Raw genomic sequence first — 23,677 nt, 5'->3', positions numbered from 1 at the left:
AGGGTTTAGTTTTTGTTTATTGGGTTTTTTGTTGTTGTTGTTTTGGTCACTGTGACAAATACCTGAGAAAAATAATTTAAAAGACGGAGTTTTATTTTGACTACATAGATTTAGTAACCAGTTACTTGCTACTAAACATTGGGCCCTACCTCTAGCCCCTTGTAACCAAACAATTTATTAAAAGTGGAAAACTAGATGCCATCTGTGATGTCAAGAATTATTACAAAACCATAATAATGAATACATGGTATTGGCATAGAGAGAGAAATGTAAGCCAAGGGGTATGTCTGTCGGATAGACAGAAATGTAAATAGCCAGCTAAGTTTCCAAAGGTACCAAAGGATTCCAGCGAGAAAAAGAAAGTCTTTGAAACAAATGATAACTAACAATTGATTATTATAAGTAAAAGGTGGTAGAGACCACCCTTTTTTCATACCTTTTATGAAGATTAGTTTGAAATGCGTCATAAACATAAACTTTAGGAAGAAATGTTTGTGCCATTGGGTAAGACAGTGATTTCTTAAACAAGACACAAGAAGCCGTAACCATAGAAGAAACAATATATTTCAGGAAAATTAAAATCTTAAGAGAATGGGAAGGAAAAACCACAGTTAAGGAGAAAACAGTCTTCATATAAAACTTTTGATAAATAATTTTGTTTTAAGATTTATTTTTAACGGTTGGTGATGGGGGGGAGGGTGTTTGTGCAGGTACTCTGGGAAACCAAAAGAACATGTTGAATCCCTTGGTGCTGGAGGTCCAGGCAGCTGTGAGCTGCTGGGTGTACGTGCTGGGAACTGAACTTGGGTTCTCTTCAAGAGCAGCATACTCTCAGTCACTGAACAATCAGACCATGGTTTAAAAAAAAATGATAACATGAGACAATCAGACTTAAGCTAGTGAGAAGCAAAAAAAAAAAAAAAAAAAAAAAAACGCACTTGCCAATTAAGAAAAGCTGATGTTCAGTAAGCAAATGAAAATATATTCAAAACAAGTAGTTATTAGGAAATATCAATGTGCCTTCAGTAGACTGAGTACAAGTTATAAAGAATTTGAGACCAAGTATTAATGAGAAAGTAAAGCAACTAGATTCTCATACATTACTAGTAGTTTTGCAAAATGTACTAACTCTTTCTAAATTAGTTTGGCATTTACTTACAAATTAAGCCAATGGGTGGTGGCACAAGCCTTTAATCCCACAGAGGTCCACAGAGAAACCCTGCCTTCAAATAAATAAATAAATAAATAAATAAATAAAGCTACACTTTATGGAGGCTTGCCTCCGAATGAATGAATGTACTTTGTGACCCAGTAGTTTTACTGTTTAAAATGAAAGCAAAAAGATGTATATGAATACTTATAATAGGTTAATTAATAATTATCCCAAACTATTCATCAGATAGTAAGTTACGTAAACTTCTTGAATAACCATGTGACCAATTTCTAATTGAGCAGTAAGAAGAAATGTACTTTTGATAACTACAGTGGCATGTATGAATTTCAAAAAGCCTTATGCTAAGTGACAGAAGCTGGGCTTAAAAGACTAAGTCCTGTATGATTTTAGTTTACATGACATTTTAGAAAGGACAGAACTATGGTGTAGAAATCCTGTCAGTGCTTGTCAGGAAGTAAGGATCAATAATGAAGATTCATAGCAAAGGGTTCAGAAGAAATCTGGGGAAGGATGGTAAAGATATCTATATAGTGTTAGTTACACAACTATATTCAGCTGCAAAAGCATCTAACTATACCTCAGTTTTAAATGTTAAGTTTTTTAATATGCTGAATGCAAAATAAATAAGATTGGTGTTGTGACATACATACACCAGAGACCTCTCTCTGGCCTCTATGCTATGCACATGTAGCAAACTTCATCTTGACTCTGATCAGTAAATGCTATACCACCATTCTAGATCTGGCCCGCTTCAGCCAGGGATTTTAGAGTAAGATACCAGCTGTCAAAAGGTACCCAAGCTACTTTTAGTCCATTATTATTTGACAAAGAGGCTACTTGATGCTGAAGATGAAATAATAGTCTAATAGTTGAGACTCACCTCCACCTATCAGTGTTCAGCAACATGAGATTCTAATATATTTGGTGTCATGTGTAGTTCCTCTAAAAGGTGAGGTTAAAATTACTCAATGTCAGCATGTCATGAAGACATGCTTTATTGTCAGGATAGCAGAGGGATTTGCCCCATTTATTATGTCATGACTCTTATATAGTTTTCTGGGTCAGTTAGTTCCCATGGAGCAAGCCTTAATAATGAGGTCAAGGTCAGGTAATGTAAGGCCCACTAAATTACAAGAAGGAAATCCTGGTTTATAATCTTACCTGGGCTGCTGTTCATAAGAGGGTTCAACTGAGCAGTTAGGATGCAGAATCAGGAGCACCTCTATTTAGTGAATACTGAGAAGGAACGCCCTACTTAAGGCTTGTGAGTAGAACAGAGTAGCCTGGCGTTTGAATGATAAGAACATTTAATATTTTCTTTAAAAAGGAAAGGGGACTGGAGGGATGGCTCAGTATTCAAATCCTCTGGCTACCTTTCAGAGGACATGGGTATGATTTCTAACACATCTGTCTCTTAGCTCTGTATGCACTGCATGCATATGGTGCACAGACATTCATTGAGGCACAAACATAGAATAAAAATACTAAAAAAAAAAAAAAAGAAAGAAAGAAAGAAAGGAGAACCCTGGGCTCAGTCTTGAGCACAAGGGGTAGGGTGGTGGGATAACAGGACTAGGCCCTCATGCCCCAAAATAAACTCTAGAGAGATTTAAATAATTAGGTTAAAACGCAGAGAATAAGGGGTCATATTATTGGGAAGAAGTTTCTCTTTTTACCAGAAGGGATTTCAACACTGAGAAATAACTAAAGTTTTCTTTCTCAAAGCAAGATAGTAACAATGGGGAGAAATTCACAAGAATTTCAGTTTAAAGTTTATACACACTGAAACAAGTTTAAAAGCTGATTGAAAGAATTATTTGTACTAATATGATAAGAAAAGGGTATATATACCATAATATTTGAAGAACTGGCCTAATGTAAGAATGAGAATAAAGATACCATTAATATATGGTTGAGACCAGAGTCCAGTGCAAGGAAATACAGGTAAGAATTGATACGTGGGAAGTGTCTTGTTTTGAGTAGTCAGAGAAGTATTGTGTCAGAAGTGACGGACCATTTACTCCCTGGTGAACAAAACACTGTTTTAACTGAGAAAACAAGTCCTGTGTCGGGAACTGTGTCGTGTGCTGGGACATAGCATGTTGTTATCAGAAATATGACAGTATTTATTGAGTTGTCAGAAAAGTCCTTCATAAACTTACCTTAAAGAACTTTTTGCTGCTGCTGGTGCCTGTCCTGGATGTTGCTCTATAGACCAGGCTGGCCTCGAACTCACAGAGATCCGCCTGCCTTTGCCTCTTGCATGCTGGGATTAAAGGCATGCACCACCACCACCTGGCAAGAACCATTCTTTAAAAAAAAAAAAAGAGAGAGAGAGACAGAGAAGCAGAGAGAGTAGAGGAGAAAAGTAATTTCTTTGTTCTTGGTTTTCTTGAGACAGTCTTTTCTTTGTATTTATTTATGAATTTCATACAATGTATTTGATCATATTCCTCATCCTCCCAGCTTCTGCCCTACTGCCAAACTCACCCAAATTCATGTTCTTTTTCTTTCTTCTTTGCTTTTTTTGATTTTTCGCGACGCTTTCTCTGGCTGTCCTGGAACTCACTTTGTAGACCAGGCTAGCATTGAACTCACAGAGATCCACCTGCCTCTGCCTCCCAAGTGCTGGGATTAAAGGCATGTGTCACCACCACCTGGCATTCCTTGCTATTTTTTTAATTTAAAAAATCCCGGGCGGTGGTGGCGCACGCCTTTAATCCCAGCACTCGGGAGGCAGAGCCAGGCGGATCTCTGTGAGTTCGAGGCCAGCCTGGACTACCAAGTGAGTTCCAGGAAAGGCACAAAGCTACACAGAGAAACCCTGTCTCGAAAAACCAAAAAAAAAAATCCCATGGAGGGCTGGAGAGATGGATCAGTGGTTAAGAACATTGACTGTTCTTCCAGAGTTCAATTCCCAGCAACCACATGGTGGCTCACAACCCTCTATAATGGAATCTGATGCCCTCTTCTGGGATAAAGTTGTATATGCAGATGGAGCACTCATATGCATAAAATAAATAAATCTTTAAAAAAATACAATTAAAAAAAAAATCCCATGGAGCCCAGCTTGTATTGGCTGATTAAGCCTGAGCATCCTCAGCTAGGGGTGGGACTTTATGCCCATCTTCTCTCCTCCATGCTAGGATTTTGTCTGGCTTGAGCTTATGTGAATCTGTTTCCTTAAGTTGCCTGGACTATAGTTATAAGCTGAAGTGTCTTTATTATTCTGTTCCTTCTCCAACAGCCAGCCACCCCAACTCGCACAATAGCAGCGACCCCAATTCAGACCCTTCCACAGAGCCAGACGACACCAAAGCGAATTGATACTCCCAGCTTGGAGGAGCCCAGTGACCTTGAGGAGCTTGAGCAGTTCGCCAAGACCTTTAAACAAAGACGAATCAAACTTGGATTCACTCAGGTAGGATGATCTCCGTTCTAGTTCACTCTCTGTTGCTGTGATAAAACACTAACCGAAACCAACTGGAGGAGAAAAAGGCTTTATTCAGCTTCCAGTGCTAGCCCACCAGTGAGGGAAGGTGCAGGAGGAACCTGGAGGCAGGCACTGGAGCAGAAGCCTGGAGGAACACTGCTGACTTGTTCCACTGGCCTTCTTAACAGCCCAGGCCCACCTTCCCAGAGATGGCACTGCCCAGTGTCCTGGGCCTCTACATCAGTTAGCAGTCAAGAAATGCTGTGTTGATAGACCCACAGGCCAGTCTGATAGAGGTAACTCTTCAATTAAAATGCCCTCTTTCCAGATCTATCAGGTTTGACAACCAAATTTAGCCATTGCAGTACTCTCTTACATGTCCTTCCGTGGCTGACTGTGAACACTTTCTAAGGAACAGGATGTTTCTTGGTCATGCTGATTTTGGGTTTAGCATTTACAGTTTTAGAATAGTGTGCATTTGGTTATGTTATATCCATACATTCATTTGCAATAAAATATTAGATTAAAAATTTCCAAATGTGTTTCACAACCCGGGCCTGAGAAATGGTCTCAGTAGCATGTGTGTTTCAGTGGACTGTGTTGGGGTGACGTAGCCGTGCTAAGGGTTTGGTGTTAAAGAACATGTGGTGACAGTGCGGACTGCTACTCCATACGGAAGGTGGAGAGAGTAAGGACCGGAGTCTTTGGAAAGACTTCCTGAAGCTAGTTTGGGGATAGAGAATGCTTCCCTCCTTCCTCTCAGTCTACACTGAGTTTAGTCAAGTAAGAATCTACTGAAGATTTAAAAAAAGGTAAATTAATCAAAATCCGTGTCTTTTAATGTCAACTAGCAGAGGGCTTGGAAAGTGAAATGGGTGTGCTTAATGGTTTAAGCAAGCATTTGGGTACACAGTGTTTTTTGTTTTTGTTTTTGTTTTTGTTTTTGTTTCCAAGTGCTGCCACTGACTATCTATACTTCCTGATTAGCCTGTCAAAAATAATGCTTTGAAAGCAGGAAAGGAATTAAACTTATATTTATGTAAAATGGCTAAGTATCATTAGCTGAAAGAAAAAAATCTTGATGTATGGATTGAGTTGTGTATTTATAGAATCCGGGAAAACTGATATTTTCTTTCCAGTTCATTCACATTCTTCCCAAACTAGGTTGTGTTGAAAGTATATAATGCACCACCTGCTCTGGTAGATCAAAAATCAAGGTGACATCACTGTCTACTATATTCTAGATGTCATCTAAGTCCCTAACGACATCTAGAATATAGTAGACAGGGGACTTAGGTGTCTTTTATTCCTTGTATTTGAAGATTTATTTTTGCTCAAAGAAACTACATCTTAGGTATTTTGAATAGATATAACTTTACATGAAATGCAGTTATGTTTTTGAGGCATTTCAGATATAAAGAAACAAATTACAGGGCTGGTGCTTGCCACCAAGCCTGATGGTCTGTCTGAGCTTGATCCCAGAACTCACGTGGTACACCCATACACAGACAGATGCATCTGCACTTGCACAGACCAACACATACACACAAAATAAATAGGTAAATACAAAAATTTTAATTATAATCCAGAAACATTTCAGTAATTTTGAAGCACTTAAATGAAATAATTTGTTTTAAACCTAAAAATTAGATAAACTAGAATGGTATAGATAAATTAATAGACTAAGAAAGTTTAAGGCTAGCATTTTAACAGTGTTTAGGTTTTGGCTATTAACACATTACACTCTGGGGTCCTCTGATAAACAGTTGCATCAATGCTAAAATCAGAAATATTAGACTTTTCAAAATCTTTACCTTTAGCCAAATACTGGTTTCCCTTTTCACTCTTTGTGGCATTTGAGTCAATATATTACCACTGAGTGGACAGAAGTCAACCCCTCTTCCCTCCCTTTTTCTCCTCCCCCCACTTCTCATCCCTCTCTTCCCACCTCCCCTATACACACTGTACCTCCATCCCAGCATCTGACTTTGTTTTATGATTTGGTTTGCTTTGATCGTGGCATGACTACTACTTATTTTTCAAAATGGCTGATACAGAACTGGAAATAGTTCTGCCTCCATGGATCAGAGTACTTACTGCTGTTACAAGATGGGAAAATCAGCTGTTGACCTTTGTTTTTAATTCATACACCTTACTGTAATTATTCAAAAGTGCTGTGTATTCAGTTTATTCATAGTTATACACATGTACAGTAAAATATTCAAGTTAATTCTTGAAATAAATCCCTATTCTTTGATTAAGTAAGTTTTAAATGGTTATTTTCTAATTTTGTGTTTATCATTTTTTGGTAAGCAGTGGGTAAATAATGTATGCCATTACATAATTAGAAAGCATGTTATAGTATACAGCATTTTTCAGGTGCAGTACATTCATTCATTATTTGCAGCGCAAACCTCTGCTCCTTCACTCCTTTTGTTCTTTTCAGAAAGGCCAAAGGGAAACAGTGTAGTTTGTATTATGTATGTTGAAACCAACTGATTGAAACTGCTAACTTATATGAAGAACCCAAGAGCTATAATACTACTAAACCAGGATGTACCAAATTAATGAAAATTAGCATATGAAGTGAGGGACCTGTCATAGTAACTTTTTAGTTGCTGTGAAGCATCACCATGACCAAGGCAACTTTGACCATCGTGGGGAGCATGGCAGGCAGGCATAGTGCTGAAGCAGTAGCTAAGAGCTCACATCTTGAGACAACAAACCACGAGGCAAAGAAAGAGCTAACAGGGAATGGCTTGGGCTTTTGAACCTCAGAGCCCACTCCCAATGACACTTCTCCTCCAACAAGGCTCTACCCCCTAATCCTTCCCAAAAGTTCCACCGGATGGAGACCAGGAATTCAAATATATGAACCTAACCAGGTATGGTGGTGCATGCCTGTGATCTCAGCACTGGGGAGGCAGAAACAGGTTGATCTCTGTGAGTTCAAGGTCAGCCTGGTCTACAAGGCTTGTAGCCATATCATAATGCAAAATACTTTTCTTCCAACTTCAAAAGTCCCCATACTCTTTGAATCTCAAGGCTGTTTCAAACTCCAAAGCCTCTTTTGAGTCTCAAGGCTATCTGTTAATTGTAACCACCTGTAATACCAAAAGGCAATTACATTCTTCCAACATACAATGGCATTGAATATATATTAGCGTTCCAAAAGAGAAGAATAGGAGGAAATACAGGACCAGAGCAAGCCTGAAACCTAGCAGGGCATGGTCTGTAGTTCTAGTTCTTGTCAAAGGGCTTAGGTGGTTCTTCACATCTTCCCACTCCTTCCAGCTTTGTTTGACTGCAACACGTTTCTCTCTCTAGGGCTGGTTCTACTCCCTGTGTGCAGCTCTCCTTGGCAGACATCCCAGGGCTCTGGCATCTCCAACATCTTGGCGTCTCCAACATATTCCAGGCTTCATTTTCATGGTTTCATGCAGTGGCCTCTTAGGCCTCCATGCAGGGACTCCCCTGTCACATGTTTGGCCTCAGAGGCTTTCTTTTGTCTTGGAGGTAGATTCTACAACACCTTATACTCCTGCATCCTTTTTTAACTCTAAAGCAAGAACCACATGACCAATGCTGCCAGGTTCTTCTGCTTGCTTGGGCTAGAATGTGGCCCTCCTTGAGTTACATTTACATAAACTTTGATTTGTTGTTACTCCTTAGGAACAGATTAATTCCTTAAGCTTTTTCTTTTCACAATTTGTAGGCTTAGCTAGTTGGGGTCTTTTTCTAAGGGTACTCCCTTTATTCCATTTTTCCTTATCTTTTTCATCACAAACCTTTCCTCCAGCATTGAATTTCTTGGTGCTCTTTTTCTCCTCAAACTGTACATTTTTTATTTCTTTTTGCTCTGCTTCTTCTTTGTCATTGTAGATCTATATAAGAATGATCACTAATAACCAAGTGACAGAGTCAATATCAGGGTATTTTGAAATCTCCTCTGCCTATGAAATCAGTCTAAAACTCCTCAATTTAACCTCGGGCAGGTTTTTAGAACAAGGGTAAAAAGCAGCCACATCCTTTGCCAAAATATCACAAGAATTACCTATAGCCCAATTGCTAATATTGTTCCCTTCTAAAACCTCTTGAGCTGGGCCTCCATAGCCCACTTGGCTCTTAACCACTATTTTCTTCCAAACTCCTAATCCACAGTCCTAATGTCTTGCACATGCCTCCAAAAAACCAACATGGTTAGTCCTGTCATATCAGTAGCCCACATCCTGGTACCAACTTTATTGTTGCTTTCTATTGCTGTGAAGAGACATCATGACTAGGGAAACTTATAGAAAAAGTTTATTGGGGCTTATAGTTCCAAAATGTAAGTCATTTACCATCATGGTGGGGATCATGTCAATAGACAGGCATGGTGGTAGACCAATATCTAAGAGCTCACATCCTGAGACACAACCAGGAGGCAGAAGGAATTAACTGGGAATGGCATGGGCTTTTGAAATCTCAACAGCCACACCTCCTAATCCTTCCCAAACAGTTCCACCAACTGGGGCCTAAGTATTCAAATATTTCAAACCACTACAGAATCTATTGCTTTTTATTGTTTTAAATAATCCTAAATTTAGTGAAATTGTATTACAAATCTCCATTAAGTGAATTTGCTTTTTACTGCCATTGTTCTAGTGGATTGGTAATACAGCTTATTTATAGCTGACAATTTAAGTCATTGGTGATTGGGGCGACTGGGGCTATGCATGCCCACAGAGGCCAGAGGTAATGTTGAGTGTCTTCCTCCATCATGCTCCACTTTATTATTTGAGACAGGATCTTACAATTTAACTATGCTGGCTGGCCAGTGAGCTCTAGATCTGTGTATTTGCTGAGATCTTGAGTGCCGGGATTTCAGGCACATCATCTGCTTTTTACGTAGGTGATGGGGACCCAAATTTGTTTATCCTTGTGTAGCAAGCACTCTTCTGACTGAGCCTTCTGCCCAGCCCAGCCCCATGTTATTGTTTCTTAAACTTAAAATAATGTGGTTTTTTAATAAACATTTTCTTTATCATTACTTATCAAAATTATTAGTTTTCGGAGTAAGATATTATAGGCATTTGTGAAAATATTTAGTGAATTGTGCAGTTACAGTGTCAGAAAACATTTATTGCCACTTGATGTCATGTATTCAAAAAATTCCATGTTTTATTTAGTCCTAGATTTGTGGAAAGCTATAATCAAAACAAATAAAATCATGAAGATAAAAATATGTGGCTTGTAAAGTATGAGTTGTGTCCTTGACATGTAGTGGGCACTGTGTGAAGTTTCAGTCACTGAATGGAGTGACAATGGTAAAGACATAGGTGAGGATCAATTCACCTATCCATATCTTTAGATACATTTGTATAAAAATATAATAGTATTTCTATTCCTCTTCATTCTACCTTGGCTCTCTAAGTTTTACTGTAATTAGAAGGAAATTAATAAATAATCCACTTCAGTTCTAGTTAAAGAGAGAGTATTCAAAACCTACATTGATGGGAATTTTTTTTGTATTTGTGTTGCCCAGTACCATCACCACTACCCACTAGTGGCTCCTGAGTGCCTGAAAGGGTAGTGGTGCTGAGAAGGTAAATGTTCATTTAGTTGCTTTTCTGCAATTGAAATTTAAGCAGTCACTTATGAGTGGTGACTAATGGGAGACATGGTGCATATATCTCTTGAGGTTAAATATTCAGTATACTTCATTTTATTTTATAGTTCTACATTTATCCTGTATTAAACTTCTTAGTGAAAGTTGGCATCTTGGCACATGCTTATAATCTCAGCACTTGAGAAGCCAGAGGATCAGGAGTTCATGACCAGTCACAGCTAAATAACAAATTTGAGACCATTCTGGGCTACATGAGACCTCTATTTAAATAATTATAATAATAAATTAAAATGAACAAAACCAGTCTTACATGCTTTTTAATGCATCTTTTCTTTCACTCCACATATAATAGACAATCTGATCCCAAAAATATGGATTTAGGGGATTAAAAGAACTCAGATAATCCTAACTCAATTGTGTTCCTAAAGCAGGGCAAAATAGCACCAGTTTAGAATCCTGGCGTTTGAGAAACGGGCAGGAAGATCACAAATTCAAAGTCAGTCGCTGTCTCAACAGATTGGTGCTAGAGAGATGGCTCATTGGTTAAGAGCACTGCTGTTCTTGCAGAGGACCTGGTTCAGTTCCCAGCTTCTTTATGATGGCTCACAATGATCTGTAACTCTAGTTCCAGGGAATGTGATGCCCTCTTCTGATCCTGTGGGCATTGCACATGTGTTGTATATGTATACATATAGGCAAAACATTCATACACATAAAATAAAATAAATGAAAGTCTAAAAGTAATGAATTAAAAATAATGTTGCCAGGTTTGTTGAGAGTTGACTCACAGCAGAGTTAGCTTTGTGTATTTTGAATGAGAAATGCTATACTTTTGTGCCCTATCACTAATCTAGTTGAAACGGGTGTGTGAGCCATTTAAACTCCATGAGCTCCTCCTGGTATCTGTAAAATAACTATGAAGATACATCTTTTTCAAACTAGAACAAGAGAGATCCAGCTGGAAGAAAAGCACTGTGTACATTTCAAAGGTGATAGGCTCGTGGAGAAAGGCATCTTTTGTAATATATTCAGAGGATCATTGTTCTGTTTCAATAAGGTTACCAAGTTTCCAGTGCCCGTGAAGGTTTGACTAAATGGGTCAAACTTCTCTACTGTGAATTTCTATCTCTATAATGGCTACAAACGTGGTCTCTTAGAATGCCTGGTTTGGGGACCAACTTTGAAATCTAAACTAAGGGTGAAAATAGATTTTTTTTTCACAGCTTCCAGAAATACTTATGAGGAAAACTATAAAGAATGAAGGGTTATTTCCAAGTTTTAAAATGATTTGTTTGAAATTTGGTTGGTTCAAAAATTCCTGGTTTAGGGGCAGTTGCCACTAAGCCTGATGATCTGGGCTCAATCCCCAGGACCTACATGGAAGAAGGAGAGAGCCAACACCCTGGAATTGTCCTCTGACCTCCACATCGGCACCATGGCACTCTTGAAGCCACATACACATTAAATAAAAAAATAATTAAATAAACATGCAAGAATAAGAATAACTTGCTGGGCTGTCTAAACATCTAATCCCTATAAGTGATGCAGGTAGATTTTAAAGAGTATTCAGATCATTTTGGTTGCATTAATGGAGGGGTATTAGTATATCAGAACTTTGAAGACTTAGAAGTTTTGGTATGGTGATTATAACTGTATAAGGTAACAAGAAGAAACTCAAAATAGAAAGCACATGAGGTAATATTGAAGGCTTCTATGATCAAGGACCTGCTGAGCTCTCCCTACAATCTGGGACTCTGCTTGGAGGTAGAGTTGGTGGGAAAATGGAGTAAATAGAAGATTGTTTTCCTGGAGCAGCAGTTATTGGAGTAGCCTTTCGGAGTAGAAGTTGGAAACATTAATGACATAAATCTCTTTTCCTTTCTCCCCATTTCTGTTCTGTATTGTTCAGGGTGATGTTGGGCTCGCTATGGGGAAATTATATGGAAATGACTTCAGCCAAACCACCATCTCTCGCTTTGAAGCCTTGAACCTCAGCTTTAAGAACATGTGCAAGTTAAAGCCACTTTTAGAGAAGTGGCTAAATGATGCAGGTCAGTGACAATACTACGAAATTTCTTCTTTGTCCATGGGGTTTTACAGGAGGGTTATTCTTTGAACTAAGGTCTTACTATATTGCTGATAAAACAGAATGTTGGAGCCGCTAATCCTATGAGACTTTTATACATTATGATTATGTAAGTCAGAGAGATATTTCATCTTAATATTCCAGTAATTACAGTATAAATAACCAGCAGTAATTATAGCCTTGCAATGTTTCTGTATTTGAGCCAGGGTTAGGGATGGACATACAGTGTTTGAGGATGAGGATAAGAAGGCCTGTGGGTATAATCTTGAAGAACAGATAGATTACTTCTTCCTTGATAGATTGCTATAGAATTTGCTCCTGGTAATATTTCTACTTTTGTTAAAAATGGCCACCTTTCATTAAAAAAAAGTTAGGCTTCTGGTCTTGAATTATTTATTTTCTTTTGAGCTATCCTTTCAGAAATTTTGAATTTTGAGCCACAAAATCATAGACTTTGGGAGCTTTTTTAAAAGGAACCACAAGGGTGTCTAACCATGTTGTTTCCATTGTAGATAGAAACAAAAATTAGGCTTTGGGAAAGAAGAACTTGAGACATACCCACACCTCTAACTATTGATTCAGTAGCTGGGGATGAAGTTTAGCTATCTGTTGTCTTTTTTGCCGTCACAGGCAAGAACCACTGATCTGCTCCATCTTAATTTACATGGAGTAGAAAGAAATCCACTGTAACATGCCCAGACTTGTTCAACTGTTAAAGTATACCATCTTGTCCTTAAAGAAGTTACAAGTACCCACTCCCTACTATTATTATGCTGAGAAACTGAGAAATCATCTCTAAATTGAGCATTAAAAATCCAGTGATTTCCAAGAAATTTTCTTCCTTTTTATCCTTGGAGCTTATAAACAAAAGAACTAAGGGAAATAGAAGTGAAAAATAGGGGGTTGGGGATTTAGCTCAGTGGTAGAGTGCTTGCCTAGCAAGCACAAGGCCCTGGGTTTGGTCCTCAGTTCTGGAAAAGAAAAAAAAAAAAAAGAAGTGAAAAATAGAATCTCTGTATCCTCAGAAACAAATAAAAAATGAATGGTGACTGGAACAAAGAATACTAATAAGGGCAGTAGAAAATCGATGGTAGTGAACAATGCTTCAATGGAGATTACATTAAAAATCCCACACATCAAGCTTTCAGTATTTTGCCAGTTTTATTGTTTCTATGTTTTCTGTATGTGAATCCTTAAGCTCAGCTTTTTTTTCCCTATATTTTCTTTTATAGAGAACCTCTCATCTGATTCTACAGCATCTAGCCCAAGTGCCCTGAATTCCCCAGGGTTGGGGGCTGAGGGCTTGAATCGTAGGAGGAAAAAACGCACCAGCATAGAGACCAACATCCGTGTGGCCTTAGAGAAGAGTTTCATGGAGGTCAGTGAGCTCAGTGTGCATCACCAGTACTACTGCTAGGGACTGTACATAGTAAAACACAGCCTTATCTTCCTCCACCCTGTTGGGCATTTGAACACGGGAAGTAAGATGCTAGAATACTGCCACTTGAATACTGCAGGACTCAAGAGAGACCTTGGTTCCAAATTGGTAGGGAGCATAGGAATTAATCCTACAGACTGGGAAAGGTGGGAGAAAAGTACCTCAGACAGAGCAGCTTCATGATCATAGACCTCTAGAGGAAACCATACCTGTTCCAGAAGAGAAACACTTGTGGCTGAATTTTAGTGTCTTTAATGCCTAGAATGGTATTTTAGGGGCACAACACTAGAGACTTTGAATGTCCTTTTATGTAGTTCAAGTTAATTCAAGAGATATTTGGCTTTAAAAAAAAAAAAAAAAGACTTCCAACAACAAAAAATTGACTTCTAATTCAGAAAGAATTGTGTTTACTTAAAGAAACATTGATTCAGGATTGGCTTTGCGTCTTGTTAAAGATGTGGTGGGGCACTTCACTTGATTTCAAGATTAAGTTGCTGCACCTGTGAAATTGCCTTCCTTTCCTGCCTCAGAAGCATAGTATGAGGTCCAAGTTAGGTAGTATCTATAAAACACCAAGAAACTCGTACATTTCTAGTAATAGTAAGTTTGTATTATTTTGTTAACATTAATAGACCTTAGCCAGGCATGAGGCATTTTAATCCCAGCACCTGGGAGCAGAGGTAGGTGGAGCTCTGTAAATTTGAGATCAGCCTAGTCTACATAAGATCCAGGTTTGATTCCTAATACCCACATAGCATCTCTCACCCATCTGTCACTCCAGGTCCTGGAGAGTCAACACTGTCTTCTGTCCTCCGAGGCCACTGCACAAAAATGCAGGCACAACCCTCACACACATACATGTACGTCTTTAATCCCATCACTGGGGAGGCAGAAGCAGGCAGATCTCTGAGTTCAAGGCCAGCCTGGTCTACAGAGTGAGTTCCAAGACAGCCAGAGCTACACAGAGAAACCCTGTCTCAAAAAAAAAAAAAAAAGAAGAAGAAAGAAAAGATATTCCAGGGCTAGGATATAATTCAAATGTAGAGCACTTATTCCTGGATTCAGTCTCCAATGTGGCAAATACATAAATTGAAATTCAAAAAAAAGGCTTTTTTTTCCCTCTCTTAGAATCAAAAGCCTACCTCGGAAGATATCACCTTGATTGCTGAACAGCTTAATATGGAAAAGGAGGTGATTCGTGTTTGGTTTTGTAACCGCCGCCAGAAGGAGAAAAGAATCAACCCACCAAGCAGTGGTGGGACCAGCAGCTCACCTATCAAAGCAATTTTCCCCAGCCCAACCTCACTGGTAAGAATGGATGTGGAAGAGACAAGCTCTTCAAGGGCTAATTTTTAGTCTTACAAATGGCCTATTAAGTCAATTCATTTCATAACACTTGTCTCAGTTACTTTTCTATTACTGTGATAAGATACCATGAATGACCATGACAACTTATAAAAGAAAAGATTTCATTTCAGCTTACAGTTTCAGAGGGTGGGTCCATGATGGTGGAGCATAGGAACAGCGGAGAGCTCACATTTTGATCCTCAAGTAGGAGGTAGAGAGAGACTGCTAATAGAATGAGCTTTTGAATCCTCAAAGCCCAGCCCAGTGACACACCTTCTAATCCTTCCCAACAGTTCCACCAACTGGGGACCAAGAATTCAAACACAGGAACCTATGGGAGCCATCATGATTCAAACTATAACAGTTATGGAGTTATGTGTGTGTATGTGTGTGTGGCATACATGTTGAATAAATATATAACATGTATACTTTAAATATTTCCAAAATTATGAAATTTCTCATTTCACAAGAACTTAATGATTTCCTTTATTTTTAGAAGTAAATAATTTGAATTCTTTTCTGTTTCTTTGCAATTTTTTCTGTAGCTAATAAAGTTACACTGAAACTATAATGGTAGATTTACTCCTGATTTCCAATTATCTAGAGAAAAAAATGTTTTGTTCCTTCCTGTTCAGTCCCAAAGCCCATTTTAGTAAACTTACATAAGTAAGTAATAGTAAATTCCCAGGTATGAATAGTCAATGAATAGTCATCTCAAATCTTCACTCTCAGACAGTAGCTCAGCCTTTCATGTAGAACCTTATTGAGTCCCTTCTTCCATTTACATTAGAACATTATTCCTAGATGGAAGAAACATGCCATGGTCACAGGACTCCCTCTTTGACTTTTTCTTCCTGTTAGGATAATTGTAGACCACTGCCAGATGATACCAGACAAGCTTCAAAAGATGGACAGATTGTTGAGTTTCCATTTTTGTTCCTTCTGTTGTTGTTAATCTGCTTTTATTTTATTTTAATATTATGTCACATGCCTCCTCCCCCCCTTGGGTTTTGAGACAGGGTTTCTCTGTATATCTTTGGCTGACCTGAAACTCACCGTGTAGACCAGATTAGCCTGGAACTCAGAGAGATCTGCCTGCCTCTGCTTCCCAAGTGCTAGAATTTAAAGGTGTGTGCCACCACGCCTGACTTCACAGTGTTTTAAAACTAAGGTCAGCATTATTTATTAAGTGAAACTTGTGGGTTATGAATAGTAAGGCTTTAATCATAAATATGATGTAGTAGTTACAAAAATTATAGTCATTAGGTAACAGTTTTGTTATGTGTAGGTGACTATTTTGTTTTCAGGCTTAGCTGTCATAGGAAGAAGGCAGTGTCTTACAAAACCATAGGATGCTTATCATAATATTTCAAAAAGAAATGCAAAGTTATTTTAAAAACCTGCTTCACAGCCAGGTGGGGGTGGCACACGCCTTTAATCCCAGCACTCAGGAGGCAGAGGCAGGACTGGTCTCCAAAACGAGTTCTAGGAAAGGCGCAAGGCTACACAGAGAAACCCTGTATCAAAAAAAAAAAAAAAAGAAGAAGAAGAAGTAGAGTGGGTGTGATATAGTCGTCCCTTGTTTGGTTTTTTGTTTGTTTTTCAGTTTTTTGAGACAGGATTTCTCTGTGTAACAGCCCTGGCTGTCCTGGAACTCACTTTGTAGACTAGGCTGGACTGAGAGATGTGCCTGCCTCTGCCTCCTGAGTACTGGGATTAAAAGTATTTGCCACTACACCCCACCATAAGATTGTCTTTAAAAAAAAATAATTGAATGGTGGTGCACACCTTAAATCCCAGCACTTAGGAGGCAGAGGCAGGTGGATCTCGGAGTTCAAGGCCAGCCTGATCTACAGAGTGAGTTCCACGACAGCAGGAGCTATGCAGAGAAACCCTGTCTGAAAAAACAAACAAAAGAGTCTGCTGCACATTCTGTACTATTTATTTAAAAATAAAGACAAGACAAACATGCATCCACAGAATCAAAAGTAAAAGCAATAATAAGCACTGAGGCTATCAGATAGTTCTCTTATTTAAGTAATGTTGACAATTATACTATTTCTAGCTGATGTAGAGCCTGTCTGACTCAACATTATTGAAAGTTAGGGACCATTCAAGTTCTGATTATGTTACGTACATTTTTTTTCTTCTCTGACCTCTAGGTGGCAACCACTCCAAGCCTTGTGACAAGCAGTACAGCAACTCCCCTCACAGTCAACCCTGTCCTTCCCTTAACCAGCGCTGCAGTGACTAATCTCTCTCTTACAGGTAAGCAACAACCAGTTTGCAAGCTAGTAAGCAGCAAGCCTGCCAAATCACGAGGTGCCACCTTAAGTTATGAATTGTTTTTTAAAAATACATTCCAGGGTCTCGGGAGATCGCTCAGTGAACATAATCGTGATAGAGTTCAGATTAAATGCACACTTCAAAGTCAAGTGGGCTTAGGAGCCCTTCCATAATCCCAGTGCTGGGGAAGCAGGGAAGAGAGTTCCCCAGAACAGGCTGATAGCTAGGCTAGCCAAATGTTCCAGCTTCAGTAGGAGACCCTGCCTTGGTAAAGTAGAGAGCAACCACGGAGGACACCAAGCATCAATTTCAGGCCTCCACACGCACCTCCCCACATACATGCAAACATATATGCTCTAGTGCTCCCTCTCCCTGTGCGTGTGTGCGTGCGTGTGTGTGTGTGTGTGTGTGTGTGTGTGTGTGTGTAAAACTGACCCTGAGCTGGGCATAGTAGTGTACTTTTTTGTTTTGAAGACTGGGCCCTGGCTGTCTTGGAACTCACTCTAAAGTCAAGTCTGTCCTTGAACTCAGATCCCACCTACTTCTATCTCCTGAGTGCTGGGATTAAAGGCATGCACCAGGCCAGCTTTAAAAAAAAAAAAAAAAAAAAAAAAGTTTAAAATTCTCCTTTCTTCTATTAGTTCATCTCCTGCATGGTTTCCAAACTTAAAACATCCTTTATTCAAGTGACACCTTCACAAACCTTCAGTAGTAATGGTTTTTTACATTCAGAGAAACATACAAATTCATCAGTTGTATTAAGTACTTCTATGCTAGACCTTTGCCCACCCCACCCAACACATGGGCAAACTCCATTCATAGCATTGTCAATATTTCCTGCCTCTTGAAATGTCCCTCATAGTCCTCAGTTCTCGGTCTGATACTCAGCTCTTGGTGGGATATTGATAAGCTACTCTGGCTTATATATCAGTTCCTCTTGGAACTATTCTTTAACTTTTCCTTCTCCGGGAAGTTCAAGTTGTCATTTACTCACTGTATAATCTATTTTTACAAGTCTGTCCTTCCCAATAGCCTTTGTACTTCTTTTCTTTTTGGCGGGGGTGGGGGGTTTTCAGACAGGATTTCTCTGTATAGCCCTGGCTGGCCTCGGACTCAGAAGAGATCCATCTGCTTGTGTCTCCTGAGTCTTGGAATTATAGGTGTGTGCCACCAACCCAACACCTTTGAACTCCGTCTAAAGAACTGAATACTGTGTTCTTTCTGATGCCCAGCTTATTGCTTGATATATTCATAATAAGATGAATAAATAATTATTTTCCTTTGGCCTCCTCTGAACAGAAATTTTCCCAAAGCATTTAAAATGATTTAGGATTGTCATCAAAATTGTATGATACATAATGCATAAGCTATGCTAATTATTTATTATATGCTAGTAAGCCATTGGATTGCTTTATGATATTTCATGAGCAAATTTAACTTAACCTGGAATTGAAGACTTTTTTTTAATTCATGTTTTAGGTTCATAATATCTCTTTAGTTCTGTGACTTTACCATGCTATAAAAATTCAGTAGATGGCTTCATACTGTGTTTCAAAGCCATTAGAAAATGTCAGGTTTTTATATAATGTAAACAGCACTTTGTGACCCCTTGACTGTTAGGCCTCATTGAGAATTTCCTCTCATAAAATAGGCGTACACACAGTTTTTAATAACTTGAGAGAAGTTCATAAATTATAACTTCTGGTAGCACCTACCCCCGGCCATTTGTGGCTGCTATAGTAGCCTTAGATTCCAGGTTATCAACCTTTTTGGGTCTAATGAGATGGTTCAATCATTAAAGTGCTTGCCACACAAACATGAGAACCTATGGTCATTCCCCAGAACATAAGTAAAATTCAGGTCTAGAGATAGCAACACACCCTGGTAATCCCAGGTCTGGGGAGGCAAAGACAAGAAGATCCCTTGGGTTCTCTGGTGAGCCAGGCTAGCTAAATTGGCATGCTCTAGATTTAATGAGACTCTGTCTCAGAATCAAGATAATCAAGATAAAGACACCCAGCATCAACCTCTGGTCCCCTCCAAGTGTGTATGCATGCACCCACATATATATTCAGCACTTCTGCTTAATAAGCGAGCTGTGATTTATTGGCATTAGGTTGAGCATCAGTATATGAGGTTCCTGCCTTCTGACTACCAGTCATCCAGAAATTTAAAGCTAAATTTTACCTTCCCAATAAGTTATAAATCATTGAATTATACCTAAGGATACCCATGTTTTGCAGAAAAACCGCCAATGGTTCAGACATTAAAAAGTAAGCCAGGCTTGTAGGCATATATCTATGCTCCTAGCTTCTCAGTTAGTTACACTACTCCTGGGGAGACATGAACAAACATCTGCTCACCCCGATAGTGAACCACCCCGATAGTGAACCAGTGACAGACCAAAGTAAGGTGCCACCAGAGTTTAGCTTGATGAACCAGTGAGTTTCACTGGAGTTTCTTCAGGACTATGGGTGAGGAGTTAGAGGAGCAGAAATGACTCAAAGTCAGCTGCATTACCAAGCCTACCCTGGCATGGGTGACAGCTCACAAGAGCTGGGAATGTGGACTGCACTACATAGCTCAGAGAGAGCTTGACAGGTTGCAGTGTGTGCTTTCCAGACGGCCATTTGGTCTGAGCTCTTGGCAGCTGCTTCCATGCAGCTCAGCTTATCACTCTGTCTCTTTTAGGTGGCTTGGCTGAGTGTCTCTCAGCAAGTTCTTACAGCTTTTATATGATAGCTGGGGGCGCTGAGGTGGGGGGCGCTAGTGTATCTGATCCATTTCAGGGACTTCTGGAAGCTTTGGGTTGTTTGCTTCCTGAGTTTAAAGTTTAACTTCTCTAGCAGATGGAATGTTTAAACTCCTTTTAGAAACACCCTGTGTCTTAATGAGCTTCCCTCCCAAATGGAGGCTTATCTCAGAGGAAATTGCTACACAGTACACTCACACTTCACCAAAGCAGGGATTGTGTTTGCTTGTTACCTACTCTTGAGTCCTCAATCTTTCTGTCAGATTTCTTTCTTTTCTTTGAGTAGTTGGTAATATCAGCTCAGGTCATATGCAAGCTCTAGAAGAGATGGGCAAGCCCACTGCTAGAGCTAGTGTGTGAGCGGTCCCGTAATCGCCGGAGCTAGTGTGTGAGCGGTCCCGTAATCGCCGGAGCTAGTGTGTGAGCGGTCCTGTAATGGCCGGAGCTAGTGTGTGAGCGGTCCTGTAATCGCCGGAGCTAGTGTGTGAGCGGTCCTGTAATGGCCGGAGCTAGTGTGTGAGCGGTCCTGTAATCGCCGGAGCTAGTGTGTGAGCGGTCCTGTAATCGCCGGAGCTAGTGTGTGAGCGGTCCTGTAATCGCCGGAGCTAGTGTGTGAGCGGTCCTGTAATGGCCGGAGCTAGTGTGTGAGCGGTCCCGTAATGGCCGGAGCTAGTGTGTGAGCGGTCCTGTAATGGCCGGAGCTAGTGTGTGAGCGGTCCTGTAATCGCCGGAGCTAGTGTGTGAGCGGTCCTGTAATGGCCGGAGCTAGTGTGTGAGCGGTCCTGTAATGGCCGGAGCTAGTGTGTGAGCGGTCCTGTAATCGCCGGAGCTAGTGTGTGAGCGGTCCTGTAATGGCCGGAGCTAGTGTGTGAGCGGTCCTGTAATCGCCGGAGCTAGTGTGTGAGCGGTCCTGTAATGGCCGGAGCTAGTGTGTGAGCGGTCCTGTAATGGCCGGAGCTAGTGTGTGAGCGGTCCTGTAATGGCCGGAGCTAGTGTGTGAGCGGTCCCGTAATGGCCGGAGCTAGTGTGTGAGCGGTCCTGTAATGGCCGGAGCTAGTGTGTGAGCGGTCCTGTAATCGCCGGAGCTAGTGTGTGAGCGGTCCTGTAATGGCCGGAGCTAGTGTGTGAGCGGTCCTGTAATCGCCGGAGCTAGTGTGTGAGCGGTCCTGTAATGGCCGGAGCTAGTGTGTGAGCGGTCCCGTAATGGCCGGAGCTAGTGTGTGAGCGGTCCTGTAATGGCCGGAGCTAGTGTGTGAGCGGTCCTGTAATCGCTCTCTTCTCTGTTCTCCTGCTCCTGCCTTGGCATAGGGCAGCTCTGAGTTTGGACTTCTCTTGGGCTCCAACAAAGGGATTAATTCCCACCTCAATCATAACCTCCTCCTTCGCTAACTGTACTATCATTGATTTCACTACTACCCTATTTTGTCCTCTTTCCCGTCCCTGGAAATCTCATTACTTGGTGTGTTTCTTTACTGCCATTTGGAATGGGGTTTGAGAAACACAGAAAAATATTTTCTTAGTCTACCATTTTATAATAAAACACTTTTTCATGTGCTTGGCATATAAACAGTCTTGGCAAACGTTTCTAGAGTGGATATAAGACAACACTCCTCCAGAAAGACACGGTGTACCTCAAAACCACACTCAACTCTGAGTGTTCTGTCTCCTGTTATTTTTCTAAAATGTTTCTTAATGACAAAAATGTATTTCTCGGGAAGATAATAGCAATTTGAATTAGTTACCTAACAATGGAGGCCCAAGATACAGGGAAGAAAAATGAACAGAATTAAAAGGAGAAATAGACAGTTCAACAATAGTAAGAAATAATACTCTACTTGTAATGATTAATTTGAACTCTGTCAAAATATTGTCAAAGGTATATAAGACTTAAACAATATCAGCCAACTTGACCTAGCTGTCATGCCTGTGAAAAAATAATCTTTTCAAATATACCTGGGATATCTGTCCCTCAAGACTCTTTCAGCCAGGAAACGAGGCTCAGTAAATTAAAGGGAGCATGTCTGTGTATGTATTTTAATTTATGTGCATTTGTGTTTTGCTTGCCTGTATATCTATGTGAGGCAGTCAGATCCTCTGGACTGGAGTCACAGACAGTTATGAGCTGCCGTGTGGGTGCTGGGAATTGAACCTGGTCCTCGGAAGAGCAGCCAGTGCTCTTAAGCACTGAACCATTTCTCCAGCCAATTTTTTGGTTTTGTTTGTTTGTTTGTTTGTTTTTAAAGACAGGGTCTCAACTATGTAACCCGGGCTAACCTGGAACTCAATATATAGATTGGGCTGGCCTAAAACTCACAGAAATCCCCCTGCCTCTGCCTCATGAGTTCTGGGATTAAAGGCGTGCGCCACCACTGCCTGCTATGTTGTCTTTATAGAAATCACCAACAGAAAAAAAACTTGGCAAATCCTCAAATGTTTGGAAATCAACATGTGGCCAAGACCCAGGGAATTAAAAGGATTAAAGTCATATAAAATATATTGTCTTTTTAGAAATCAACAATAAATATTTTGGGGATCTCAAATATTCGGAAATTAAACTGGAAGTTTATGCCAAAGAAGAAATCAAGAAATTAAGAAAAGATTTAAAATGAAAAAACAATTGAAAATAAAGCATCTCACAGGCAGTAGTGATGGTACCCAGTGTGACCCCAGTGGGGAGGGCAGAGGCCATCATGACAACTTGTATCCATTGACAGAGAGATCAGAGAAACAGCATCTCAGGCCAGCAGCCCACAGCTCACACTTAAACTTCTGGGAGTGCACGAAGTGGGGGTCAGCTGCATACCTGTGATTGTAACACTTGGCAAGAAGAGAATTGTGCAAGGCTAGCTTAGGCACATAGTGAGACAATGTCTTGAAGAAATCAATAAAAACAAAACAGCATATAGAAAAAATGAGTGTAAGCAGAACGAGCAAATAACAAGAATTATAGCAAAAAATAATGAAGTAAGTCAGGAAAAAAGCAATGCAACTAAAAATTAGCAAGTTCATCTGCAGTCAATAAAAAAGGAGGAGGATACGTATTATCAAGGTTAGTGAACTGAACAGAACCATCATGGAGCAGTGTGGTGGAGCAGAGGCAGGTGGATATCTAAATTCAAGGCTAGCTTAGTCTGCATAATGAGATCCAGGACAGCTAGGGCTACATAGAGAGAACCTGCCTCAAAAACAAACAAACAAAAAAAGTAATGAAAATTTTATAATTAGGATATAATTCATGATTTTGTTTTGTTTTGAGATAGGGCTAGCCTTGACCTCAATCCTAATTCAGCCTCCCAAATAGCTAGAATTAAAGGCACATGTTCAGCTTATAGCTCACATTTTTCAGTATGTAATTTTAAGTGTTCAGTACAGTGGGTTTTGATATACTTAAAACATGTGGAACTGTTAGAACTACCTAATTATTGGAATAATTCTATCACCCCAAAGAATAAGCCATAAATTATCAGTCCTCCGCTATTCTGGCATTATTCTTTTACTCTATCTCATTGGACTGCCTACTTTTAGCATTTTAGAGAAATGAATTCATATAAGT

The 23,677-nt window shown here is 39.9% G+C and overlaps 1 protein-coding gene across 3 annotated transcripts in view; it reads left to right on the top strand.

Moving 5' to 3' along the window:
- The window catches only part of Pou2f1 (POU class 2 homeobox 1), a 155,183-nt gene that overhangs the window by 110,229 nt on the left and 21,277 nt on the right, over positions 1-23,677 (top strand). For all 3 annotated transcript variants that reach the window (XM_052737481.1, XM_052737483.1, XM_052737482.1), the window contains 5 exons: positions 4,422-4,595; positions 12,125-12,266; positions 13,534-13,679; positions 14,868-15,047; positions 17,249-17,354. In XM_052737481.1, the coding sequence (XP_052593441.1) occupies positions 4,422-4,595; positions 12,125-12,266; positions 13,534-13,679; positions 14,868-15,047; positions 17,249-17,354 (748 nt within the window). The remainder of the gene's footprint in view (positions 1-4,421; positions 4,596-12,124; positions 12,267-13,533; positions 13,680-14,867; positions 15,048-17,248; positions 17,355-23,677) is intronic.

Source organism: Peromyscus californicus, unplaced genomic scaffold (assembly GCF_007827085.1).
Source record: "Peromyscus californicus insignis strain IS unplaced genomic scaffold, ASM782708v3 Scaffold_14__1_contigs__length_90479793_seg_2, whole genome shotgun sequence".
Classification (NCBI taxonomy): domain Eukaryota; kingdom Metazoa; phylum Chordata; class Mammalia; order Rodentia; family Cricetidae; genus Peromyscus; species Peromyscus californicus.
Note: the sequence above shows the minus strand (reverse complement) of the source record. Positions and strands in the feature narration are given on the sequence as shown.